This window comes from Clytia hemisphaerica, unplaced genomic scaffold (assembly GCF_902728285.1).
Source record: "Clytia hemisphaerica strain Z4C2 unplaced genomic scaffold, Clytia hemisphaerica genome assembly, whole genome shotgun sequence".
Taxonomy (NCBI): Eukaryota; Metazoa; Cnidaria; class Hydrozoa; order Leptothecata; family Clytiidae; genus Clytia; species Clytia hemisphaerica.
In genome coordinates this window covers 216,951-232,881 of record NW_027104039.1, presented here as the reverse complement: position 1 = coordinate 232,881, position 15,931 = coordinate 216,951, and the positions used below count along the sequence as shown (strand labels likewise).

Sequence of the window (15,931 nt, the reverse complement as noted above, 5' to 3'; positions counted from 1 at the left end):
AAAAAAAAGTCGGATAGGTTGAAATCGAAAGTTAAAACCTGAACACACACAGACAGACAGACTACAAACACGTTTTACCACACTGACTACCAGTCGGGTGTTTAAGATGCCAAAAACGGCAATTTTTTTAACGATGAAATGCTGAATCAGCAAAATGTGTTGTCCTTTTAAGGGCAAAGATGTCAGAGGTGTTTGAAAATAGTAAAATTGCATCGAGAAAAAGGTTTTTCGGATTCTTAAAAGTGATTTTTTCAATTTTTCGTTGCTCAATAAGATGAAAAGTTCTAAAATAATATGTTAAAAGATCCTGCATCGATGCCGAAACACAGCCAGAAAGAGATAACAAAACCCCCGTTGTAAATTTGTTTACATATGACTCGATTTTGCTATCTGCATTTCCAACAAAAACCAGTTGAAAACAAAACTAAACGAGGCACAGTGGGCCTACTTATCGCGAGGGTGTCAAATACCACGTGTTCAATAATAAAATCAACTTTTATTTGCAAAAACGGCAATAATTGCCGAAAACGGCAATTTTCATTTATTTACTTTTTTATTTTTCTGCTGATTCAGCATTTCATCGTTAAAAAAATTGCCGTTTTCGGCAATAATTCCCGAAAAGAGCAATAATTGCAGTTTTTATCTTAAACACCCGACTGGTAGTCAGTGTGGTAAAACGTGTTTGTAGTCTGTCTGTCTGTGTGTGTTCAGGTTTTAACTTTCGATTTCAACCTATCCGACTTTTTTTTCGGGAATCGGGAAACTCGATGGAAACAATATCGTAAATAAAATCAATTTGGGTGTCATATTATATGTGGTACTACACCAAATTGTCGAAATTGTCGATAATTCAGTAGTGTAAAAGTCTGTTAAAAATTTATTTAACATATTAAATTTTTATAGAAATTGTAAATAGACTCAAAAAGTATTTTAATGCATTTGAAAGAAATTCAATTATTCTAAAATAACCAATAATAACCCCCGTCATACGGCACCAACCAATTACGTCATTAAAAGATTTCCCAGACTTTCAGTCTGTTCCTCTAAAGGATCCTGCATTGTAACACGCATGCGTAATTTGTCGTTCTTTTAGACCACATGTAGTTATTTCCCGTGATAAACGAATGGGAATGAATCGCTAGGGGTGGTACAGTCACTTTCGGTCGGGGTTGTGGACGGCGAAATATGTCGTTTTTTATGAAATTTGTCGTTCTTTTTGTCTATTTTTAGAAATGCAGGATTCTTTAGTTAAACCCCCTCCTTTCATCAGCTCGGACTTCTCCTCAAGCAAAATGGAGAAGAGAAAATTTTGCTGACTTCACCAGACTTCTCAGGTTTGTTTTTAGACATTTATCATATAGATGGTGTAATTATATGTAATGGGTAGAAATATAAAAACACAAAACAGGATAAAAGAGAATCTATAATAAAGAGCAATGAAAGAAACAATAAGCGATAAGATATAAACAGGCCTGAATGAAATAATGAATAAAAGGTTGAACAGTTTTTTTAAGAAAAAACATAATCAATCAGGTCATGAAGTTAGAAAGCAAGCAGCAGTACAAATTATGGCCCAGAAGATGGAGCTCAAACACTTTTTGCCTTCAATGATTCTGATGGGGGGGGAAGTAGATTTTATATGTATTGATAATGAACATATTCAGTCATATTCATGCACATGTTTAATGCTACTTAAATTATATAGATAGTTAGATAAATAATTAGATAGATAGATAGATAGATAGATGGATAGAGATATTAGTGCCACCATTCTTCAAATCAGAAAGAAGATAGTATATGGCAGATTTTCTGACTATACAGCAAATTAGTGTCATTGTGAGAAACATTCAACCTAGCGCTACTGATGGATTTGGATAGTTGTTCTCACAAGTTGGCTTTACCAAAAGTAAGTAACAGTCATAGAATGATTACTAATTATTACCGTGTCATACCGTGAGGTCGGATAACTTGCATCAGTGGAGGAAAACTTGCATAGCTCTCAAATGAATGACCTGGCTGGTCATTAAAATTCAAAGTTAAATCAAATTAATAATGCTATTAAACATAATTATGCGCATGACATGATCATATCTCCTAATCATAAAAGTGATGTCCTGTATGATTTTTTAACCACGCTGTTTTATTTACCCGCGATTATAAATCGGTGAGTAACTCGTCAAAAATACTAGCACTGTAGATATAAGATTCTAAAATGGTAGAGTAGATCTGCGAGCAGATCTGTGCAGTTCTTGCACTGTACATTTGTTTTGAAATTTTGCTGCCTTGGTTAGTCAGGCATTTGATGGCTATGCAAGTTTCCCTCCACTGATGCAAGTTACCCGACTTCACGGTAGTATATTCCGTGAAAATGTACCTATTTACCCTTTATGTTGGTCTAATGTCGAATTTCGAAACCCTTCTCTTTAGAGAGTTAGGAACAATTAGGAAGGTCAGAATTGCTAATACACCGTTTAACATTGTCGACTGCGCACACGTATGAACAATTTGCCATTGTTTTGATTTTGGCAACCACGGAAACTTCACTCTCCCCCACAAAAAATGGTAGGTAAACATCCAGTTCTCATAAGAAAGCCCAGCAGAGAAATGGTAGGTAAATAACTTCTTTTAATCATAACTTCTTTTCCTCTAGATGAATTTTTGTGAAATTTTCAGGAGAGTTACATAAAATTGTCATTAATACCATGTTCAAATATCTAAAAAATTCTCTTTAAAGGAAAGAAAAAAATGGCAATTTTTACATTTCTCTAACCTTCCACAGTACTAAAGTGAGCATTTTTACCTACACCGCCTCTACAGTGGAGATGGTGAAACTGTTAAACGGTGTATTGAAACTATATATCTTTGCCTGCAGTCAGAGAGAAAATAATCTAATTTTTTCAACCAGTTTTTTCAAAACTCTAACAGTGCAGAACAATGTGGCCGAATTTCAAAAACAGAATTAAATTTTCAGTTCTATCTCTAACAGTGTGTCCAAATTTCAAAAACAGAATTAAATATTTAGTTCTATATCAAACAGTTTGGCCAAATTTCAAAAACAGAATAGTTAAATTTTTAGTTCTATCTCTAACAGTGTGGCCAAATTTCAAAAACAGAATTAACTTTTTAGTTCTGAAAACAGAACTTTAGAAGAAAAAATTTTAATGCGCTATTTTTTGTTTTATGAAAAAGGTGTAGTTTTATTGCTATCCTTAAAATTCAAAAGGCAAACAAAACATTTCAAAGCAATAATAAAAAGTTCCTTTTTCAGATTTCAACTATTACTAGACTATCTAAAGGAAGTGTCACATTTGACATTAGATATTAGATGAGGGATGTCAACATTGGATCAACTTACGGCACAGCATTTATTTCAGTGCTAAATAAGGAAATTTTATTTGGCTGGTTATTTTGTCAGTCTAGTTTGAATAATTTGAGCAGGGGAATGGTAACCTGATAACAGCTGTTCATAATTTTCTTACGCGCACAGTGAACCTCTGAAGGCGCTTGAAAATTATACATCTGGGGAAAATAGTCCTCCCGCGGAAAATTATACAACAAGAAACTTGTTGTGCGCCGGAAAGTTAAAAACTGATACGGTGCGCCCTATTCATAAACACAACCACGCAATTTGTTGTTTTTAGTCCTTTTAGACAAACGCGGTCCTTAAGATTTCGAGATTTCATATTCGTCAGATTGTTATGTTTTCACACATTCCTTTTAGAGCTTCAGCGTGGTGTGCAGAAAACATTCACAATCTGATCTCAGGTTAGAAGTGAGGGTTCTAGGGGGTAAAGCCCCCTTAGAAAATTATAAAGTCTGAAATGACCCTTATATTGGCTTAAAAAGTTTTAATTTTGAATTCCTCTTATAATAGTCGTTTATGAGAACAGGACGCTCTATTGAATAAGAAATTACTCCAGAAAATACAAATGGGATAAATGATCTTGTACCTAGGTAACAGCTGTGTTGTAAAAGACAAATCAATTGTACACACTTTTTTAAACAAAAATAGTGTACTTTTGGGTGAGGGTGAGCATTGTTCTTATTTTTCTATTGTTCTAAACAATAGGCCTATTGTGTTAAACTCTGAAATCTCACCCTGATATTCTTATAGAAGTTATTCTTATTAAAAAAAGCGTGTATGACATTAAAATAATTTCTGCTGGAGTGATCAGTATTTTTTCTTTCAAAGAGGTAATATAAAATCTAAATAACTCTTTCTTTCAGATCAAAATAAACTGACATGAAGACATAAACCCCACACAGATAACTTGCTAGTATGTCCAGTACCTTAAACATGGTCAAAATTGATTGCAATCATACAATTTTGAAAAGAAAATAAAGAACACAAATTTTGGGAACATAAAAGAAGAGTATGCAGGGAGTCGAGTTTATTCGAGTTGAAAGTGTTGAGACACTTAAAACACTCAATTTTGATGACTATGTTGATCAAATTATCCTTGATTGTCGATGGTTTAATGTGGATGAAACGTACCAAAGGCTTGCTTTGAAACTTAATATGTTACATGAAAAGCAGCAAATTTTTATTGTTGTTGTTAAAGATAAACCTATGTTTTATGAATTGGAAAGTCGCTGCAGACAACATCAAAATATCGTACAGAAATTGATAATTGCTTGTCCAGAACTATCCAATGAAGAATTACTTGAATCAGGAAAACTATTAAAATCAGCATATAATATTGAAGCTGATTTGCCTAAAATTTTCAGAATGCACCCCTTGTTAAAACGGAAACTTAAAGGAAAGATTAAAAGAAAAAATAATCATGGTAATGAATTGAACGAACTATCTAACCAATGTGTTTCTACCCAAAAAGCAGGCAACTCACGCTCAACAAAACGATCTATTTTCAATAGAATGAAGAAATTTCAAGCTGAAGCAAATAAAAGAGACACTGAAGAATCCTCGGAATCATTTGATGAGATTGAAGAAACAGGAAATGCAAGTAGAACTCTGTATACGAAATGTTATGTTTGTAAAACACGTCTCTTTGATATTGAAATGACTTTTTGTAAGCCATGTTTTGATTTGAATGATCAGATGTTAAAAGCTAAGACACCTTTACATAAAAGGTATGCTATTGTAACAGGTGGTCGGATCAAGATTGGATTATATATTTCGTTACGTCTCCTACGTGATGGCTGTAATGTCATTGTCACCACACGATTCCCAAATTGTGCTCGTAATACTTACTCAGAGCTCCCTGATTATGATGAATGGAAAGATAGGATTCAATTCAAAAAGCTAGATCTCATGAACATGCATTCTGTTCAAGAGTTCATCTTATGGACTAAAAGTAACCTACCACATCTTGATATCCTTATTAATAATGCTGCTCAGACTATCTGGCGCCCATCAAAATATTTCAATGACCTACAACAACAGGAAAATCAATTAGCCTTAACAAATACAAACTCATTTGATAGCTTTACAATGAAACGCAGACACAACTCAAACCAGAAAAAACATTCCGATGATGATTCTGCAGCTATCTCACCAGCAACTGAGGAACCTTTGTTGAAGAAACAAAAAGCAAGCTCTGACACTCCTACAATCGATATTGTTTCTAAGCCATCCACATCATCTTATAAAGCTAATGGTAATGACCTTTTCCATAACCCTGTTAACAATAATAGTGTCTGGTTTCCTCATGGTCTTAAAGGTGACGATGGACAACAGTTGGATTTACGACCCATGAATTCATGGCGGTTGAAACTGACTGATATTCCATTCTCAGAATTGTTACAAGTTTTAACTGTTAATTCTGTTGCACCTTTTGTTTTGATTTCCCAACTTAAACCATTGTTACTCGCATCCCCCTTTGAGCGTAAATTTATCATCAATGTTTCTGCCATGGAAGGACAATTCTCGCGCTTCAATAAAGGGCCACATCATGTCCACACCAATATGGCAAAAGCTGCATTGAATATGTTGACCCGAACAACTGGCATAGAATTTGAACCTGAGAGAATTTATATGACTGCTGTTGACACAGGGTGGTGTACAGATGAGCGCCCTTATGAACAGGCGCAGTATGAGAAAGAGAAAGGATTTCGTGTTCCTCTAACAGAAGAAGATGGGGCGGCCCGTGTTTACCACCCAATTCATCATGGAATGAATGAAAACAATAAACCCTATTTTGCCGTCTTCTTGAAAAACTATAATATTCATCATTGGTGATGTTAAAAACTATGTTTGTATAGAAAAATGATTATCAAGGTAATATTAAAGGAATTATACGGTGTTATATACACCCGACTCGTCTGAAACTGATGTCAGCAAAATTTTAATAAAAGAGTCCTTTCAAATTTGTAAATAAAAGGAAGAAAAAAATCTTGCTCCACATTTTTCCTTATTCATTACAAAAGATTCTATTTATTTCAATCTGCTGAATCAACATACATTATAACTGTGTAAAAGGTCAATGGCTTTAAGAAAAGGATATACGTAATAATATAAACCATTAAGTTAAATTTTATATCATTAAATTATAATGCTCGAAATTCAAAAATATCACAGATACCATATTACTCTTTCATTTCGTATTTTGTAACTATTTAATTATAATTCAATCAAATCACACATATTAGTCATATTACCACATTATTCATTCAATTTGTATTTTATAAATTTTTAAATCAATTCAATCATTTTACCTTCATTATTGCAGCAATTTTATTGTTTTTTTAATGTTCGGTTTTCAATTGCTTAAAATTTAATCTTTTTATTTATAATTTATTATATGATAAGAATCTTGCCTACCAAAGTTCATTGAAAAAGAGCAACTACTGTGGAAAAAGTTAAGGGGTGGAAAAAGAAAATCTTTCTGAACTGTCTGAACTTAAAAGCCTATATGAATAGGGTTGATAGCCTTAATACTATACCTGACCTAGCTTGTCTTATAAATTAACTTTACATTTCCATTTCAATCCATTACATCCTTTTATAATACGCTTTTTTTTACTGTTTGTAAATTAAGATTTATTTATTTATTGAAATGATGTATATTGATTATCTATTATCTATTGATTGTCGAAATTAGAATAACAAAAAATATTATATTTATAAATTGGTTACGTCATAAAAAACTTGAGGACTATTTTTAATTCAAGTAAAGCTCATTTTAAAAGGAAGGTTTTGGGAATGTGTTAAAAAAAGATAAAAATTCTAAATTTTACAAATTTAATCAAAACTAAAAATAAAAGTCAATCAGTCAATTCCCTCCAAAACAGAAAGTTTTTCAAGCAAAAAGATTGGTTTTGAGGCGCCTCTACAAGACGTCGGTGCAAAACTCTTGATTATTTTTTTCAAAAAGTGCAAAGCTCTGGGACGTAATAGGTTTAACACTTTTAGCGAACAATTATTGCAAGAAAGAAGAGATAATATCATTTTTAGAGACGTTTCAAATTTAAGTGCTGAATATTTATCTAAATATGGTATTAAAAATGAGATATTCCAGAGCACTTTAATTTCTGGAAAAAATGATCTCAAAAATTTTGAAAATGAAGGTAAGAAATGAAAAAGCAAAATATGAAACCAGTTACACGCTTTTTTTTTTATAAGAATAGTGTACTTTGGTTGAGGGTGAGCATTATTCTTAATTTTCTATTGTTCTAAAACAATAGGCCTATTGTTTTAAACCCGAAATCTCACCCTGATATTCTTATAGAAGCTATTCTTATAAAAGAAAAAGCGTGTATTTCATTTTTGACCTTGAAACCTCCTGATTTCAAAAATCAAATTTTATCAAAAAATATTTTTTTGCTTTCTCATTTTTCATCTTCGTTTATTTTTCTCTAAAGTTATAGGCAATTATAGTGCTCTGGATTATCTTTTCAACGGTTTATAATTTGTTAGACACACAAAACAAAATAGTGCAGACTTAAACATTTTGAAACTTTTGATTAGTTTTGCACCAAAACATAAACCAAAACATAAATAGCGAAGATTTGGCTGAAATCTGACTCGTTTCACCGTTCTGGCTGAATAAACTTTTCGTTTTTTTGGCCTGAGACGAGTTTCTCACTACTGATTCACTTGGGGGCGAACAATACTGAAAGTGAGCTCAGTACACATTAGACTATTCTGTTAAGTATTCCATTATTATCTATTATTCTTGAATTTTCAATAATTTTGATGATAGGTGGTCTTGATTTTGATTACTACTCCCCCTACTTAGACCCATTTTGCCTAAAGTACCTATGTTGGAGACAAAACGAGTTTAATGTGGATGAAGGCTCTTTTCAATCAAAATTTGGGACTTCACTTTCAAACCACTACAATAACAACACCCCCTTCTCACCGACCCACTTGAAACCCTTGCCACTTGAAAATTTGGCCAAAATATCGCCCCCATTAGAAAATTATACTACAATTTTTGAAAATAATTAAATAAACAAATCCTCACCGCAAAATATAATACTAAATGTTTCATCCCCACTGAATTTTGTGACTCGAAAACAATGGAATTTAAATCCCCAGCCATAAAAATATCGAAATATCGATACTCAGCGAGTTTAAGTCTGTTTTACCCCCACTGGCTGAAAAAATCCTACCGGGTCTGTGAGAAGGGGGTGTATAACATCGATCTTTGAATTTACGTAATTATCAAAAACTTGTTCATACTTTCTTTTCATTGAAGAACATAATATAAAAGGAAGACGAGGAATGGAAAATCCAAAAAAATGTATGAAATGCTCGAACCATGGTACAAAGAAATGTGGGCAATGTTTACAAGTATATTATTGCAGTAGAGATTGTCAGATGGCTCACTGGAAAATCCACAAACCCTCTTGCAAACCGTGCAATAAACCCAAAGGGGCGTCCACTGAGAAACGAAAGGAAAGTAAAAATATGAAGCGTGCCAAAACTATTTATGTTAAGGCAGGTTCCTTTGACTCTTACGACGAATTTGATGCAAAGACTGAATTATTTGAATTGGAAAGTTATGGGAACGAGGCTGGAGAGATGAAGGAGATTCGTTCACGATTCGGTTGGAAGGATGTATCAGGGACTCGCTATAAATTTTATTCACCAAATGAAATTGATTTTCAATGGTATTATTACATTTATTATGATGATACTAGAAATAGAGTGAAAAGATTTTCTGATGAAAATGTGTTCGCATCTGGGTGCTGTTCTTCAAAAATCTATGGTGACGTCATCATTCTTCGTAGTGGACCCATGGGTAGCAATTCATACGATGAATCAATTTCTGTTAAAGACTTGTATGATTGTTTTGAATTTTATCAGACTCACAACTCAGTGAAAGTTTTCCAGCAACGAGAGTATAAAAGATGTATGCAATCTTTTGGAGGTACTGGTGGGCAGCAGCCATCATGGCAGATGGGTGAATCTTTTAAATATGGTGAAAACATTTTTGTTTCAAAGATACTTTAACGTTTCTTCTGTAACCAAGAGATACTTACCCAATAGAAAACATTTCATCTTCAAGTTTTGTTGTGTTTGTGTTGGATTTCTTGTTTTAAATATTTTGTTAATATTTCTTCCTACCATTTGTAGAATGTCTTTTGATATTTGAATGTACAGTTGGTTATTTATAAAATATTGGATAGACCACAGAATCATTATGTCTTCAAAGTTAAAGTCCAAAAACAGCTGTAATTCGCATTCGCCGTATCTAGCAGGATCTACTTTTGGTCATTTCCACTGCTTTTCAGCCTCTAAATTATGTCTGTTAAGGTTAAGGGCCAATATTTTGTCGAATTTTTGTTTAACAGGAACATTAAATAAAATAGGTTGTTTTATCTTTCGAACGATACGTCTTCGTCGTTTTAAAAATACCAAAAGACTGACTTGTGGAACTTTATCTTTGCGAAAAATATACTTTCCTCAAAATCTGTTGTTGGATAGAAAATAACTTTTTTACAAAGATACTTTACCGAATTGTTTTCGCCGACAAATTTGACAAGAGTAACGTCTGCTTTTGGTTTTAGGTATTCTTTCATATTTAGACTTCGTGAGCAAAACATACATCTATCTCATCTAAAATTTGAGTAATTTGGTTAGGAACATTGATCGAAGCTTATAAATAGTGATTCTTATGGATGAAGTCGATTTTTGAGGAGAAAATTATATCTGTGAAAATCTGCTCCAGCCATCGTTTAACACCCCCTTCTCACCGACTCACTGGAATATTTGGCCAAAATATCGCCCCCAGTAGAAAATTATACTACAATCTTTGTTCCGCTGAAAATAATCAAATAAACCAATCCTCGCCGCAAAATATTATGCTAAATGTTCCATCCCCACTGAATTTTGTGACTCGAAAACAATGGAATTTAAATCCCAGGCCATAAAAAATATCAAAATAACGATCCTCAGCGAGTTTCAGTCAAAACAAGTGATACTTTTATGGACCTACCTGGTTATGCATTTAACACATATATAATTTATATCTACGTGAGAATGAACGTTAAACAATCATTCAGAACACAAATAGTGACGATTTATTAAAATTAATCGTTTGTTTCTTACAAAAAAAACGTTTAGAAACCAAAATTTCATGCTCTTGAAATATTCTTTCATATTCAAGACGTTTTTTGAGCTGAAAAGTTTTCTTACAAAAATCTGCTTGACCCATCTTTTACCTACTCTCATACAAAAAATCCATATTTCACAAAGTCCAAAAAACCCGCTTTTTAGCCGTTTTTTGGCCCAAATTTGCCCAAAAAATTTTTTATTCGAAAATCAGGCTCCGTCCACATTTTGGCCACCGCCGTTTTGCACATTTGTACCAAAAATCAAATGATTCCTATGATTCAATCTCGATGAAAAGCTGGTAACGAACGGACGGACGGACAGAGGTGAATTTATAGAACCTTCACCCCACCGGGGTAGGTCCAAAAAAAATCCTATACCGGGTCTGTGAGAAGGGGGTGTATAACATCGCCCTTTGAATTTACGTAATTATCAAAACTTTTTCATACTTTCTTTTCATTGAAGAACATAATATAAAAGGAAGACGAGGAATGGAAAATCCAAAAAAATGCATGAAATGCTCGAACCATGGTACAAAGAAATGTGGGCAATGTTTACAAGTATATTATTGCAGTAGAGATTGTCAGATGGCTCACTGGAAAACCCACAAACCCTCTTGCAAACCGTGCAATAAACCCAAAGGGGCGTCCACTGAGAAACGAAAGGAAAGTAAAAATATGAAGCGTGCCAAAACTATTTATGTTAAAGCTGGTTCCTTTGACTCTTACGACGAATTTGATGCAAAGACTGATTTATTTGAATTGGAAAGTTATGGGAACGAGGCTGGAGAGATGAAGGAGATTCGTTCACGATTCGGTTGGAAGGATGTATCAGGGACTCTTTATAAATTTTATTCACCAAATGAAATTGATTTTCAATGGTATTATTACATTTATTATGATGATACTAGAAATAGAGTGAAAAGATTTTCTGATGAAAATGTGTTCGCATCTGGGTGCTGTTCTTCAAAAATCTATGGTGACGTCATCATTCTTCGTAGTGGACCCATGGGTAGCAATTCATACGATGAATCAATTTCTGTTAAAGACTTGTATGATTGTTTTGAATTTTATCAGACTCACAACTCAGTGAAAGTTTTCCAGCAACGAGAGTATAAAAGATGTATGCAATCTTTTGGAGTTACTGGTGGGCAGCAGCCATCATGGCAGATGGGTGAATCTTTTAAATATGGTGAAAACATTTTTGTTTCAAAGATACTTTAACGTTTCTTCTGTAACCAAGAGATACTTACCCAATAGAAAACATTTCATCTTCAAGTTTTGTTGTGTTTGTGTTGGATTTCTTGTTTCAAATATTTTGTTAATATTTCTTCCTACCATTTGTAGAATGTCTTTTGATATTTGAATGTACATTTGGTTATTTATAAAATATTGGATAGACCACAGAATCATTATGTCTTCAAAGTTAAAGTCCAAAAACAGCTGTAATTCGCATTCACCTTATCTAGCAGGATCTACTTTTGGTCATTTCCACTGCTTTTCAGCCTCTAAATTATGTCTGTTAAGGTTAAGGGCCAATATTTTGTCGAATTTTTGTTTAACAGGAACATTAAATAAAATAGGTTGTTTTATCTTTCGAACGATACGTCTTCGTCGTTTTAAAAATACCAAAAGACTGACTTGTGGAACTTTATCTTTGCGAAAAATATACTTTCCTCAAAATCTGTTGTTGGATAGAAAATAACTTTTTTACAAAGATACTTTACCTAATTGTTTTCGCCGACAAATTTGACCAGAGTAACGTCTGCTTTTGGTTTTAGGTATTCTTTCATATTTAGACTTCGTGAGCAAAACATATACATCTATCTCATCTAAAATTTGAGTAATTTGGCTAGGAACATTGATCGAAGCTTATAAATAGTGATTCTTATGAATGAAGTCGATTTTTGAGGAGAAAATTATATTTGTGAAAATCTGCTCCAGCCATCGTTTAACACCCCTTCTCACCGACTCTCTGGAATATTTGGCCAAAATATCGCCCCCAGTAGAAAATTATACTACAATCTTTGTTCCGCTGAAAATAATCAAATAAACCAATCCTCGCCGCAAAATATTATGCTAAATGTTCCATCCCCACTGAATTTTGTGACTCGAAAACAATGGCATTTAAATCCCCAGCCATAAAAAATATCAAAATAACGATCCTCAGCGAGTTTCGGTCAAAAAAAAAATCCTATACCGGGTCTGTGAGAAAGGGGTGTATAACATCGCTTTTTGAATTTACGTAATTATCAAAAACTATTTCATACTTTCTTTTCATTGAAGAACATAATATAAAAGGAAGACGAGGAATGGAAAATCCAAAAAAATGCATGAAATGCTCCAACCATGGTACAAAGAAATGTGGGCAATGTTTACAAGTATATTATTACAATAGAGATTGTCAGATAGCTCACTGGAAAATCCACAAACCCTCTTGCAAACCGTGCAATAAAGCCAAACGGGCTTCAACTGAGAAACGAAAGGAAAGTAAAAATATGAAGCGCGCCAAAACTATTTATGTTAAAGCTGGTTCCTTTGACTCTTACGACGAATTTGATACAAAGACTGAATTGTTTGAATTGGAAAGTTATGGGAACGAGGCTGGAGAGATGAAGGAGATTCGTTCACGATTCGGTTGGAAGGATGTATCAGGGACTCTTTATAAATTTTATTCACCAAATGAAAGCGATTTTCAATGGTATTATTATATTTATTATGATGATACTAGAAATAGAGCAAAAAATTTTCTGATGAAAATGTGTTCGCATCTGGGTGCTGTTCTTCAAAAATCTATGGTGACGTCATCATTCTTCGTAGCGGACCCATGTCGGGTATCAATTCATACGATGAATCAATTTCTGTTAAAGACTTGTACGATTGTTTTGAATTTTATCAGACTCACAACTCAGTGAAAGTTTTCCAACAACGAGAGTATAAAAGATGTATGCAATCTTTTGGAGGTACTGGTGGGCAGCAGCCATCATGGCAGATGGGTGAATCTTTTAAATATGGTGAAAACATTTTTGTTTCAAAGATACTTTAACGTTTCTTCGGTAATCGAGAGATACTTACCCAAGAGAAAACATTTCATCTTCAAGTGCTTTGTTGTGTTGCGTTAAGTTTCTTGTTTTGAATTCTTTGTTAATATTTCTTCCTACTATTTGTAGAATGTCTTTTGATATTTAGAATGTACATTTGGTTATTTATAAAATATTGGATAGACCACAGAATCATTATGTCTTAAAAATTAAAGTCCAAAGACAGCCGTAATTCGCATTTGCCGCATCTAACAGGGTCGACTTTTGGTCATTTCCACTGTTTTCCAGCCTCAAAATATGTCTGTTAAGGTTAAGGGCCAATATTTTGTCGAATTTTTGTTTAACAGGGACTTTAAAAATAAAATAGGTTGTTTTATTGTTGAATCTTTTAAACATTGTGAAAACATTTTTGTTAGAAAGATGTTTTGATGTGTCTTCAGTACCGTAATTACTCATAACAATCCAATCCAAGTTCCCTCATTAATCAAATCATTCTGATTGGTTTTAATCTCTAAATTATGATGTAATTGAGCTAAATAAACCAATCAGTGTTCAGATAAAGCGTTTGATTGTTATAGGTAAGTACGGTATTATCGAGAGATATTTACCCAAGAGAAAACATTTCAAATTCAAGTTTTGTTTAGGATACTACTACTCGAGGGGGGGAGTGGGTTTACCAACTGACGGTATGTGCGGCGAAAAATTTAGCTTTTAGAATCGCACCCTTGCAGTGCAGAAAAAAACTTTTAAACGTTTTTAGAGCAAAAAAATCAAGAATTTCGTACAAAAATTTGCAATTTTTCCTATATTTGCTGAAATTTCCACCCATATAGTGCATTTATCCGGGGGGGGGGGGCAGCTGGGCAAAAGGACCGACGGGTATGTGCGGGTCCTAAGGGTACCTTTTCCAATATGTTTAAAATGCACTGTAAAGGGGCGGAAAAACTAGAGATGCACTGTAAGGGTAGAAATTTCAGAAAATTCTTGAAAAATCTAGATATTTTGACCAAAAATGCTATAATTTTGACCATTTTTTGCACGAAAGGGATCGAAAATTTTGGGGAAAATGCACTCTAAGGGTATGATTTTCACTGATTTTTGCTGCACTGTAAAGGTGCAATTATAAAAGCCAATTTTTGGCCCGCACATACCGTCAGTCCGCAAACCCAGTGCCCCCCCCGGGCATTTATCATTTGCCTGAATTTCACTTGACCACTTGTTTTAAATTCTTTGTTAATATTTCTTCCTAGTTTTATATTTATATGCAGAATGTGTTTTGATGTTTAGAAAATCCAGTTAGATATTCACAAATACTCGACAGATCTCAGAAGCATAAAACCCCGAAAACAGCCGTTATTCGCATTTGTCGTATTTACAGAGTCGACTTTTGGTCATTCCTCAGGGTCTAAATTTTGTCTTTTAAAGTTACAATCTGGGTCAAAATATACTGAGAATTTTGGTTATTTCCTCGTTTTTAGCAATTTAAAGTTCGGCCGAGAAAGTCGCTTTTGAGCTAATCGATAAATTTATTCGAATATTTCAATTCGGGAGGGGTTTATATAGACTTCCAGGCTATATTCTGAGCCTTATTGTAACATTATTGGACTTTTGGATTCTCAGATCCTAAGGTCGTACTCTCGGGTACCTAATAGCCGGGGGGGGTTTGGAATAAGCAGGGGGGTTGAAAAAAATCTCGAAAATTAATAGCGGGGGGGGGGGGGTTGGAATAAAAATGTCCTGGGTGGAAAATTTTCGAAAAAGAGGCTAATACAGCAGAATTAGGGCAAAAGAGGGAACTTTCAAAAGAAATTTCCCGAAAATCAATAAGCGGGGGGGGGGGGTTGGAATAAGAATGTCCTGGGTTGAAAATTTTCGAAAAATTAATTAGCGGCCCCCCCCCCGGCTATTAGGTACCCGAGAGTAAGTCTTTAAAACTCTACCAATCCAACCTAAGTTAGAGCCCTTCCAAATCGATTGTGACTATAAGATTTTGTGGGAATTTCCTGCTTCATAATTTCTTTTATAACCAATCAGGTCACTAAGGCTCAAGGCCTCAAATTAGCTGAATTTTTCTAATGAAACTTTATAACAAAATCTTCAATTTTCGCTGTTTTTAATGTATAGTGAAGCATTTTACAGGGCTTTAAAAGGTCATTTCTTTTTGGAATTTTAATTTTTAATCGTACTACAAAATGCCGCAAATATTACAAAGTGCGTTAAGTACAACGTCTTTGAAAATTGATAAAAATTGCACATCGACAGAATTTTGTCAAAAATATTGCGCAACTTTCTAGAAATTTGTAAAGATAAACATTCTCGCTTTTTTTCTCTCTTGAAAGTAGAGGAAGGTTTTGTCAAACCTATTGACAAAA

General features: G+C 33.8%; 1 protein-coding gene across 1 annotated transcript; it reads left to right on the top strand.

The window, feature by feature from the left end:
* The first annotated feature begins 4,375 nt into the window (after positions 1-4,375).
* Positions 4,376-6,199, top strand: LOC136811754 (uncharacterized). The gene has a single exon (XM_067068371.1). The coding sequence runs from the start codon at positions 4,376-4,378 to the stop codon at positions 6,197-6,199; it is 1,824 nt and encodes a 607-aa protein (XP_066924472.1).
* The last annotated feature ends 9,732 nt before the right edge of the window (positions 6,200-15,931 follow it).